Genomic DNA, 12,042 nt, shown 5'->3' with positions numbered 1-12,042 from the left:
CATCTTTGTTTGAATCCATTTAATATAGTATGAAGCATGATTCCTGTCTTTTGGTAACTTAGAATCTAGTGAGGGAAACTAGATCTAGGAAGAATGTCATCCTTATATAAACCAGAAGAGATAATCATATGGGATTTTAAATTAAGCCATAGATATACTGAGAGCTGGTGTAACCAGGGAGAATCTTCAGGAAAATATACACTTCTGTTTATATGATCAGAATTTCTGGACATGGGACTTAGAAAATTCCCTAAACATAATTTGATTATTACCAGAAAACAAAATGCATATTATCAAAATTATTACATTTTTTTCAACCAAGATGATTGAATTAGGAGATTTTTGAATCCCTTATGTTAGATAATAAAGTAAATAACTTAGTAAAATTCAGCAACTGTGTAATAAAATTCAGTTAATCAGTGTGGTCAGAATTTCTTAGAAAAAACATCAAAATCAATGGAGTATGTGCAATGCCCTGCACTCATTTTATGGGTAGACCTGGTTAAATCTTGTATGTCTAGCATTTAGATGTTAATAGTTCTCTTTTGTTTTCCCTTTAGGATTGGCTGCTGCCAAACTCTTATCTGAACATGAAGTTAATGTTTTGGTTTTAGAAGCTCGGGACAGAGTTGGAGGAAGAACATACACTGTGAGGGTAAGTGATTTTAATACTTGCATATGATATATCTCACTCAAAACTGTAAGTGAGCTGGGCATGGTGGCTCATGCCTGTAATCCCAGCAGTTTGGGAGGCTGAGGCAGGAGGATTGTGAATTCAAAGCCAGCCTCACCAAAAGCAAGGTGCTAAGCAACTCAGTGAGACCCTGTCTCTAAATAAAATACAAAATAGGGCTGGGGATGGGGCTCAGTAGTTTCATGCCCCTGAGTTCAATCTCTGGTAACCCCCTAAAAATAGAATTGGAGCCTTTGGAAGTCACAGAACTGGAAGAAATATTAAGAATTTATGCATTTAAGCCATTTGTCCTCCATAGCTCTAATTTACTTCATGAAGTAAAGGGTCATTCTCATCAACAAGCACTCACTGAACAATGACAACCTCTGACCTCCAGTTTCTCACATTCTAGTAAAGACAACAAGTATGAACAAATAACTTCAATATAGTGTCATAATTTCAAAACTAGAGACTGAAATCATCAAGTATGTAGTATCTCAGGTAGGGTTATGGTTTTGCTGGACTGGAAGTGACTATACACCCCAAACGCACACATACTGTAGGTTCCTTGTTTATTTATCCAGCAGTACTCAGCTGATGGTCACAGTAAGCAGGAGCAAATGTATGTATTTTTGTGCAACTTTTCCCTTGGATTTTTTGTTCAAGACGGGTCTGGATTATATGAGAAGGAACCACAGTTCTTGCTAAACCACTGTCCTTTTTATACCATTCTGGAAAAGTGTATACTTATATTATTTACTAAAATAGTTACTACTAGTGTGTTTGAATGTGACTAAATCTGTGGGAGCTGATGAAAGTACACAGAGAGGGGTGCAGGGTGGGAAGAAATAGGGCCAAAGATGGATGTTTGGTGAGCTTGTAGGTTAAAGGGGGGCGGGTGGGCAGAGACAGAAGGAACCAGAGAGAAGCTGTAGATGCAGAGGAGGTTAGAGCAGTGCTAGCCAGTCAGTGGAGGAAAGAGAAAGGGATGCTCAACAGACTCAGATGGTAAAGAATGAAGGCAGGAAAGAGGCCCTTGAATTTGGCAATTAGAAAGTCATTAATGAGACCCTTTGCTAGAACAAATAAGAACTGTAAAGACTTAAGTGAGGATTGGCAAAAAGGGAAAAAATACAGACTTGTTGAATTGACTAGAAATAGAGAATGCATATATCTAACTAGAAGATGTTTCAGTTAGATAATAGAATGGCCTAGGCAATGATAATAGCAGTGGATTAAGCCAAGCAAATATTCAATAATTTCATAGAAGTCTGATGGTACATAGTCCAAGTTGGGATAGGGGTTCAGCTTTATCTTCAAGGCTTTAATCTATTGCTGTCCTTCTGCTCTGTCATTCTTTGCATGTTGATTTATGTTGCCTTCTGGTAACAAGGTAGATGCTGACATCTAAGCATCAAGTCCTCGTTCAAGGTAGGAAGGAGAGTGATCTTTACTGGAAGACTCAGGTAGACATTTGCTTCAGTTTCATTGGGCAGAGTTAGGTCACCTGGCTCCCTTCAGCTATAAGAAAGTCTGATATCTAACATTTCCAGACTGCAGAGTGTAATCAGGCAAGAGAAAGGTAACCTCAATGGTTACTGCAATAGCCAACTGATGACATTTGAACTCTGAACTCTTTCAGTCACACCATGCCATGCCCTTTCTATCATTTGGGTATGATATCTCACATTCTAGTGAAGACAGCAAGTATGAACAAATAACTTCAATACAGTGTCATAATTTTGAAACTAGAGATGAGATCTCTAGTTTCAAAATTAGTGTAGTGTCTCGGCTAGGGTTATAGTTTTTCTGGACTGGAAGTGACTCTACACCCCAAACATACACACATATGCACATACACACACATTCATATGATATTTGCTAGATATGTGAAGATGTATCTGAGGCCTTTTCCTACTTGATTAGTTCTAATAGTGTTTCACAGCCTTGTTTTTCCAAGTGGGGTCTGTGGACCTGCAGCCTTGAAATCATCTGGGAACTTGATAAAAATGCAGAATTTTAGGCCATGTTCCAAACCTGCTGAATCTGAATCTACATTTTGACAAGCTCACTAGGAGAGGCTACAAGAAGCACGGCTCTCTGGTATATACACACTTGCTTGCTTTCATTTAATGTTAATCCAGATTAAGTTTATTTGGAGAATTTCTGAGTACTCCTTTGGATGCAGTCTGCCATGGGTCTGGGAGTGAGGAAACTGGGATTCTATCCACCGTACTGGCCTGACATGGTGTCTTGGGTAAGTCCTGTTAGCACTTCACATCCCAGTTTTTTCATCTGAGTGATATGATACAATCTGGATGTCCTCCAGGAAGCTCCCTTCATCTTCAGATTCTAAACAGTGTATGGTATTGCAAAAAAAAGGTTGCATATTCTGTCTTACGTTTTTGGTAGATATGATTCTTCTGTCATTTTTCTGAAAAATATTCCTTCATTTTGTAGGTAGTTATTAAGTTGTGCCTTATCCCTGCTTTTCTTATCTCTGAAACCTCTTGCTTATTAAATAGGAGCATCAGTCATGTTGTAGATTTTCAGTTAAGAACAACTTTCTTTGCATAAGGGAAATGAGAAATCCAACATGCTTATCCCAATCTGTGTTATTGGCCTAAGCTGCTTGGCCATGCTGCATCATTTATATATGTCAGCACCAGACAGAACTATTACTGCATATTCATGATATCATGTACCTCTTAGGTATATGAGAAAGGAATCTCAGAAATGCCTGAAGTTACCACTTAGCATTAATATTTCATATGGAAGATTCAGAAGGCTTTTAAAAAGGACAAAAATGGTATTTAATAAGAAACTGAATCAAACATTGTTATAATTGTTTCTAGTAGCATTATCAATTAGGATAATTTTGGCAGAAGATGTCATAAAAACTACATCTTTAAGTACTGAAATGTCAAAGATGGTATTTTTACCTGACAACTATTTGGATGGATTTTCAACTAGTTCAGAACATCCCAATTTTTTTAATATGATCCCTCCATGATTTTTCAGAGTCAAATAAATAAAGTTGAAATGCCCACAGGGCCACCAAAAGGTTGGTATATTTGTTTGCTAATATAGTTGCATCTCAGTGGCCTCCTCAAAGGCTGAGTAATAAGATCTAAATAAGGGCCCTAAAGACTAAGGTGCAACATAGCAGAAAACCATATTTCATTTCTAATGTCTTCATGCTGAACCTAGAGCATCATATATAGAATGTTTTTGCTTTGTAAAAAGCTTTCTGTAAAATGCCTCACTCTTTTTACTACTTCACTTAGGATTATACACTTTAAAGAGATTGTCAGTGTTCTAAAGACATATGAAAACTCTCAAGGGTCCTCTTGCTGTCTTTGTTAAATCCTAGAAATTTACTGGAGTACTTGTTCTCCAATCTTAAAATGGAAATTAGAGTCTAGAGAAGTTTGGAGGACAGTACTCATGGTTAGTAAAAGAGAACATAAGGATTAGGATGGACAGATTAAAGAAACTTTCATTTCTGCTATTATGGCAGCAAGGTAACCCTGAATAACCCCCCCCCATTGAAATAAGAAAAATGCTGAATAAAATGCACTGTACAGATCTGACAGGGAAGTTAGACATTTGTAGATCCTCCTGGATATTGCATTGGCATCTCAAATTCAACCATCCCAAACTAAACTTCTTATGTTTCTCACTGAGACTGTTATTCCAGCATCTTTCCCCAAATAAGATGGCAACTCTGAAAAACACTTGGGGTAATGCTTAACACTGCCAGACCTACTGTATTCTTCCAGGAAATTATTTTGGCATTGTTTTAAAAACATATTGAGAGTTCAATACTCCCCCCCCCCAAACACTTTCATTGCTACCTCCTTGCGGGAGCTACCATCATCTTTAGGGTAGATGACTGCAGTAGCCTTCTAACTGATTTCCCTGTCATTACTCTTGCTCCCAATAATCAATTCTTAGTGCAGCAACAAGTCTTTAAACTCTAAGTCAGACATTAGCATTTCTCTCCTCAAAACTTTCCAAAGGCTCTCCTTGTCACTTAGAGCAAAAACCAGTGTGCATACATTGTCCTGTGAGGCTGGCCTGTTTCCCAATAGACTCTCTAACCTTATCTCCAGTTCTCTTTTCCTTGCTTACTCTGTTCTAGCTACATTGGCCCTCTTGCTGTTTCTTAAACATACCAGGTATGCTTTTGCCTTAGAATCTTCACACTGGCTCTTCTTTCTGCCAGCAGTACTCTTTTTCTGGAAATAACAGATTGGGTAAATTATACCAAAGCACAATGAGACTAGACAGATTTCACCACGCACACATGTGTGCATGTATACACACTCATATATCTTCAGAGCATTAGAGAGCCAGAGAGCTAAGAATGTAGTGAAGAATTATGGGGCCAGTATCCAAAAAGGATTGACCTACCTTTTCTTGGGTATTAGGGAGAGTTGTTGGCTACTGAAAATATTGCTGGGAGACTGAACAGTTCTTTTGATAGTTTTTTGAAGCTAGGATAATATGTCAATTCCAGAGCCCAACGAAGTATGTGTGTATATGGGGAAGGTTTTGTTCAACTCCTTGCTTTGGGTTGGGCTACATCTTAGGACTAATGGTGAACTGCAAGAGTACTAGGCCACATGTGCATTTCAGCCCAGCATTTTAAAAAATTTATTTATAAACAATTTATTGGGGATAGAAAAATTCAAGTGTTTGGGAATGTTTGTTTTGGTCAAATAAATGAAAACTTAAAGTACCATTTAAGTGTTTATAGGACTTTGCCTTTGGTCAAACATTAAATAAAATATGATTTGAAAGCTAAACTTAAAAACTTAGAAAAGAACTAGGATTTAGTGTTTGTAACTTTGAAAAATTGAGTAAATTTTAAAAATTGAGTTTTAAATCCAAAGTAATTTCTGAGTAATTGTTTCTATAGAGCATAAATGTCATCCCCATGGGCATCAAAAAACTCACAGGGAATGTCCACCCAAGTCACTTGGCCTTTTCAAGTACTATAGCTAAAGTACAGCATATAGCTAAAGGATTCTCCACACAGGCCAAATCAACCACAAACATGTTTTCCTTGGCCAGTAGATGTTTCTGAAGATTTTTAAAAATTAATTAACAGCATTAAAGATCAGAAACTTTCGTCTGAAGAGATTTCTGACTTCTCTGGAAAACCAGAAGATCTGGCAACAATGAGTCACATTTCCCACATGGAGCTGAGTAGCAAATGTCCCTCTGTTCATGTTCCTTCCAGTTAGTCACAGTTTCCACTCATAATTGGACCTTACACCTGTCTGGCCCACATAGATGTTTGAGTATATAACCTCTTCATTTCAAGGTTCTTTGGAGTTCCTAACAGCTGATACTGTGTAGCCTAGGATAAGTACCCCAAAAAAGAGCAGACCCTGCCCTCTTCTCTGCTCTTACCATCCCCACTCCAGCTGGGCTGCCTTCCCATCCAGCCTGCCTTGAGGACTGATTCCAGTCCTTATAGGAAACATGTAAGAAGTTCCAAGGCTGGACTTAATGTTTGCTGTTCTTGTCTTACCAGACACTTTACCTAAGCCATGTGAACTTCCTGATCAGTTCCTGTGAGCTTGATCACTTGCTTAGTTTGAAGACTGCCTGACTTTGGTCTATGAGGGGTCCCAAACTCAATATTCTTAAATATATTTTTTATTTATACATGAACACAATATTTTTATTTTGTTTATTTTTATGTGGTGCTGAGAATCGAACCCAGTGCCTCACATGTGCCAGGCAAGCGCTCTACCACTGAGCCGCAACCCCAGCCCCTCGAACTCAATTTATAAAGCTCCCACATCTGATCATTCTGTCATCCCAGCTTTTTAAAAATCACTTCAGCACTGAAGAGGAATAAAGTTATTTTTTATTATGGTTAGCATCTCAGGCACTGGGTGGAAACAGACATAAATTCTCTCCGAGAAAGATATCTCCAAGGATTCAAATTATTTCTGCATGTTTTTCAAGTATATGGAGCACTACACAATAAAAATGTAATCAGGTAAGCAAGAAAAAAAGGCAGCATTCACACATAAGAACTGGTATAAACAACAAAATAGAAATTGAATAGAGCCATAAGAGGTTATTACAAAAACATGGAGAAGACTGGGGTTGTGGCTCAGGGGTAGAGCACTTGCATGTGTGAGGCACTGGGTTTGATCCTTAGCACAACATAAAAATAAATAAATAAAATAAAGGTATTGTGTCCATCTCTAAAAAAATATTTTTAATAAAACATGGAGGAATTGTAGTTCACCAAGATTTAATTCATTGATCAAATCATCGGGAAATATGTTAATAAGTGAAAGAAAATAGAGAAATGAAGTTAGGAGGGGGAAGGAAAACAATTTCAGTTTGAGAGCTTGCATATTTATAAATAATTTAGTAGATATATGAATATTTTTATGGTTTTTAATATTTATTTCCCATGATGCATTCTTCCCTGGAAGTGTTTTCAAATATCGAGAGCTCATCAATGTAAGCTGATTTAAGATTTTTTTTCCTGATAGAAATAATGGAATTAACTCTAATAAGTCTCTGGGTGGCTCCTCCAGCAATAACTCCAGAGAAAAACATACATAATAACTTGAATGTGTTGCAGAGGATCTAGACTGGTAGGATTTACTACAGAGTTCTTTATTCCTTATGTGTTATATTGCTGATCGGCCACATCAACAGCTCTGCAAATGAAGGTGCTTAGTGAAGTGTCAGACAATGTTATGCCCCAATTCTTGAGAAGAAGAAAAATGATTGCCATTTTCAGTTGTACTTTATAAGGGGAGATGTAAAGCACAGTTAATTTTGCAAAATAAATGGAGTTATTTTTTATGAGACATAAAGACTTTTTATTTCCAAGTCTTAACTAAAGCCTTCTGACCACTTTTTCTTTCTGCAGAATGAGCATGTTAATTGGGTAGACGTTGGTGGAGCCTATGTGGGACCAACCCAGAACAGAATCTTACGTTTGTCTAAGGAGCTGGGCCTACAGACTTACAAGGTGAACATCAAAGAGCGTCTTGTTCAGTATGTCAAGGTAAGTCTAAGTTTTTATCCAGATGACCAATGGGGGAACATTTTATTTAAGAAAACATTTTGTTTGTATGTTTGTTGGTATTTGTCTCAAAGCAATCTTAAAAATTAGGCTCTTTTCCTTTTTTCATTTAAAAAAAGTTGCTAAGGACTCCTGGAAGCACTGTGGGAGATCACGTCTCACCTTGGTCCTCTTCCCTGTTGCCCACTATGGCTCTCATAAGTTGTACCTCCATTCCCCTTCCTAATATATTTTCAGAGCCCTGGGATTAGGGGTGCTTGCAACAGATATGGTTTCATGCATACACCACACACACACACACACACACACACACACACTACCCCAGCCCCAGTCAACTCCTGAATCATTTAGGAGCCATCTCTAAGATCCCAAGGAACTCAATAGTTTGAGATTACTTCTTTAGTCTTTGAACTGGTTCTTCCTCCAGTTCAAAGTGTTAGCTAGATGTTTTTTTAGCACTTGATCATTTCCTTTGTACTTGGATCTGACTCAGGAAGTCTAGCTCCCGAAGTCTAGTGCATTTTCCTACTGTTTATACAAGAGTTTGTTTAAACTTAAGCTGTTCATATCCACCTAAGAAACAGCAGCTGTTGCCACTGTTATTCTTTCTCATTGAAGCAAACATGGAATGACTAGAGTCTGGAAATATGCCTTGAGAACTTAAGTTTCCCATCTGACATTGCAGCTCACTTCTTGGAATTTGCAGCACAAGGGCAGGGGTTATTTACTCATTCTAATGGCAGGATTCCCATGCCAGTAACCACATCACTTATCAGCAGACACATCTCCCCCTGACTCCACTGCAGGCAGTCACTGTGGGTATGGAGGCTACAGCACTTAGGGAGCGTCCTGGGAATTAAGGAAACTTGTGGTATATGCATACCAAAACTTGGGCATCATTATGCCCAAGCATGAAATCAGGAATCATGGCAAAGTATGATAGCCATGTTGTTTGCAATGCATGGGAGAATCTGGCAGTAACAAATGCAAAAAAAAAAAAAAAAACCAGTAGCTTTTAGAAATGTTGTGGGTACAGAGATTAAGGGAGGAATAAAGAAAGTATTAAAAAATAATACAAAGTCTCAGTTTCAGCTATATCTCAGTGGTAGAGCACTTGCCTAGCATGTATGAGCCTCTGGATTTAATCCTCAATAGGCATAAAAAATGTATATAAAGTGCTTAACAATGTTGACTTTACTAGGGCACCATCAGAAAGGAGAATACCTTTTGCTTCCCCTTTTTCTCTTTCCTGTTTACTGTGGAGTTTCCTTAAGTTAGTAAGAAATAACAATAGTAAGAATAATAGCGCCAAGTGCAGAGGTGCACACCTGTCATTCCAGTGGCTCGGGAGCCTGAGATGGGAGGATTGCAAGTTCAAAGCCTCAGCAAAAGTGAGGCCCTAAGCAACTCAGTGAGACTCTGCCTCTAAATAAAATACAAAACTGGGGCTCTAGATGTGGTTCAGTATTCAAGTGCCCCTGAGTTCAATCCCTGGTACCCCCCCCCAAAAAAGAATAATAGCAGCTAAAAAGAATAATAGTCATTGAGCCCTTTTACATTCTTGCATTTAATGTGAGGAGGGAAGCCTAACCCTTTGCAATCAACTACAAATTAAACAGTCATGGAAATTCACTCTCAACTCCAACTGGGAAGCAAATGAGTGTGATGATTACTTGCCATCTAAGCAGATTCACGCTTATTATCTATTTATCCCTAAGATTCAGGCATTGAGAGATTTTTTATTTTACTTGGAATAAAATAAAACAAACAACTAAATACTTTTATGCATGAACTAATTAAAATCTTACATCTACCCCACTGGGCTGCATAATTATCCTCATTTTACAGATGAGAAAACTGATGTTCAAAGAGGTAAAGTGATGTCAAGGTTAAAAACCTAGTAGCATTCTATTAATCCTTGAATGCATATATGGTCTCAGAATTGAAACTAAGGGTAATGAACAGAAGCAGGGAGGGCCTCCAATGTTTGTTTAACCAAACACATATCTATTGTAAGGTATCTCACCACCAATTTCCCTGAAGCTTGACTCATATGATGAGCAGATGCTGTTACTGAAAGACCACTCTTCTTTTACTTCCTTACTCTTCTTCCAGTCTCATGTTCCTTTATGTACATTTTGAAAACTGGGGAAAAACCGGAAATTTGTAGGTGTGTCCTCAAACTAAGTACCTACTAGTCTCCCAGCTATACCACTCTAAAACATGGTGGTAAGATGTGATTTTAAAATGGCTCCCACAACCAGCTTTGGTAATTCAACTCCTCATTATTCTTGATGGAGGCAAGGTGGAATTAGAATGAGAAAGTGCTATTTCAGAATTTTGACTGTTGAAGGTTATCAACAGATGATAGTATGCTGTCCAACCTTCCTGACAGAATCTGTGAGTTAAGTGTTATTAGTTAAATATCAGGCTTTCCAATGACTACAATTTTTCTGGGCTTCATAGGGAACCCTGGTTTCAAGAAATCCGGGTCTGATCATTTTATATTTTTAGAGGCTTTGCTTCAAGCTTTACTAGAGGATGAACTGTCTTAAAGAAATGCTGTTTGCTATATCATATCCCTAATTTAAGGAAAGAGAGATGTTAGGATAGTATCTATGGTCGATTTCTTTGTTGCTGCTGTTGAGTCCTTCTCTAAATTTAGGTCTATGCCATCCTTGATAGTCCTACTTCTAAGAAAAAGCACAGCTTCACCTTTCTAGAGGTGGGAGCTACTCAAATCCTACCATATTTTTATTTCACAAAAACACAAGTGTGGCTGTCACATATATAACATACTAGAAAAAGGAATCTTGTTGTGGCTTTGGATTTGGTTGCCTGAAGATGCTTTCAAGAATGTAATTATTTTTAAAAGAATGTAATTGATAACCTTTGGCTTGTTGCCATTGCATGGCTATGCACATTAACATAGTAATATGTAATATTAGGTAATATTAGATCACAATTATTGAACATGCAGAATCTGATAGGTTTGGCACTAAGACTTGTGCTTCAGCTGCACTTTAGACAGCAAATATCTTGTTTAAATCTACACTGCAGTAGTCAATTCCTCAAAGTCAGCCTTGTTCCCATAGTAATGATAAGGATGGTTCTTCTTTACTGAGTCCCGTATCACAGAAAAGGTATGAAGGCAAGATATTTAGTTCAATATTGTAGATAAGATTGTTAATAACTCCACTTATTTAAAACTGTAAAACATCACAACTATCAGTTCTCTCCACTTCTAGGGGAGAAATGGATTTTCTAGCATGATAGGATATTGGGTTAGTAATACAAATTGTCTTGTGACACTCTATATTGCCTTGTGACAACCCTGGCTTCTGTAATCTAATACAGTGTATTCCTTTCTATAAATAACAAAGAAATTACTATAGTGAAAAGGTTTTATGAATGTTATAAATTGCATATAGCTTTATTTGAAAGATTATATCTACCAGTGAAATTAATATAAATTAATTGTGTTGTCTTTAACCCAAAAGGTGGATTTTAAATGGCATCAGTTAAATATATTTAACACATTTTCTGTCATTTCTTTTCTTTTGGATGGTAAGAGAAACAGCTATCCCTGAATGCCTATTGGATCGATTCATTACTTGCATTAGTAAATAAGATGCTCCCTCATTAAGTTTGTTTTATTAGCAAGTTTTGTTAAGTTGGGGCGACCTTATATTAAATTTTGCAGGCCAGGTCTTATAAAAGAAAGAGGAAATGCTCAGTTTCTTTTTTTGCTTCTTTGGATTTCTCTAGATCACAATTTTGCAGGTAGAGTGAATGGTGTGGAATGGAGAACCCAGCCAGAGATGGAACAAGGCATTTTTGCCAGAGCTTATTTGCAGGAAAAATTGACATATTTCTGTATTCTTGCTTTCTCCCTGCTTTTCCCATCCTCTCTAAATAAAACTAGAGACTCTAAACATGTACCACACATTTGTTTTTGAGTGGCATGATAAGGATTTATTTAAAACAACAAAGGCTTTCCTGATAATAATAGCTCAGCAAGCAATTTTCCTAGTATTGGTTCTATTCTGCCTGCAGCCATTTACTCCTGGTTTCTATGCTTATGACTAAAGTCAAAAGCTCTTCAGACAGTGTGTGTCCTGGAATACTAAATAAATTTTCTTGGTTACTAAGAGATGAACTCAGTTTTAACAAGTAAGTTGTGTAGAAGATAGTGTTTTGTGTTAATTTGTTTTAATGCTTATCAGACATACTTGTGTTTTTGACCTCTTTCTTAAGACTGTTTTCTTTGAATAAGGGACATTTAATTTTAAGTTTCTTT

General features: G+C 37.3%; 1 protein-coding gene across 1 annotated transcript in view; it reads left to right on the top strand.

The window, feature by feature from the left end:
- Maoa (monoamine oxidase A) overlaps nucleotides 1-12,042 on the top strand; it is a 71,973-nt gene that overhangs the window by 16,904 nt on the left and 43,027 nt on the right. Inside the window, exons 2-3 of the mRNA XM_005323982.5 lie at nucleotides 561-655; nucleotides 7,587-7,724. Of these exons, the coding sequence (XP_005324039.3) occupies nucleotides 561-655; nucleotides 7,587-7,724 (233 nt within the window). The remainder of the gene's footprint in view (nucleotides 1-560; nucleotides 656-7,586; nucleotides 7,725-12,042) is intronic.

The sequence above is a fragment of the Ictidomys tridecemlineatus genome, chromosome X (assembly GCF_052094955.1).
Source record: "Ictidomys tridecemlineatus isolate mIctTri1 chromosome X, mIctTri1.hap1, whole genome shotgun sequence".
Classification (NCBI taxonomy): Eukaryota; Metazoa; Chordata; class Mammalia; order Rodentia; family Sciuridae; genus Ictidomys; species Ictidomys tridecemlineatus.
This window is presented reverse-complemented; position numbering and strand designations above follow the sequence as displayed.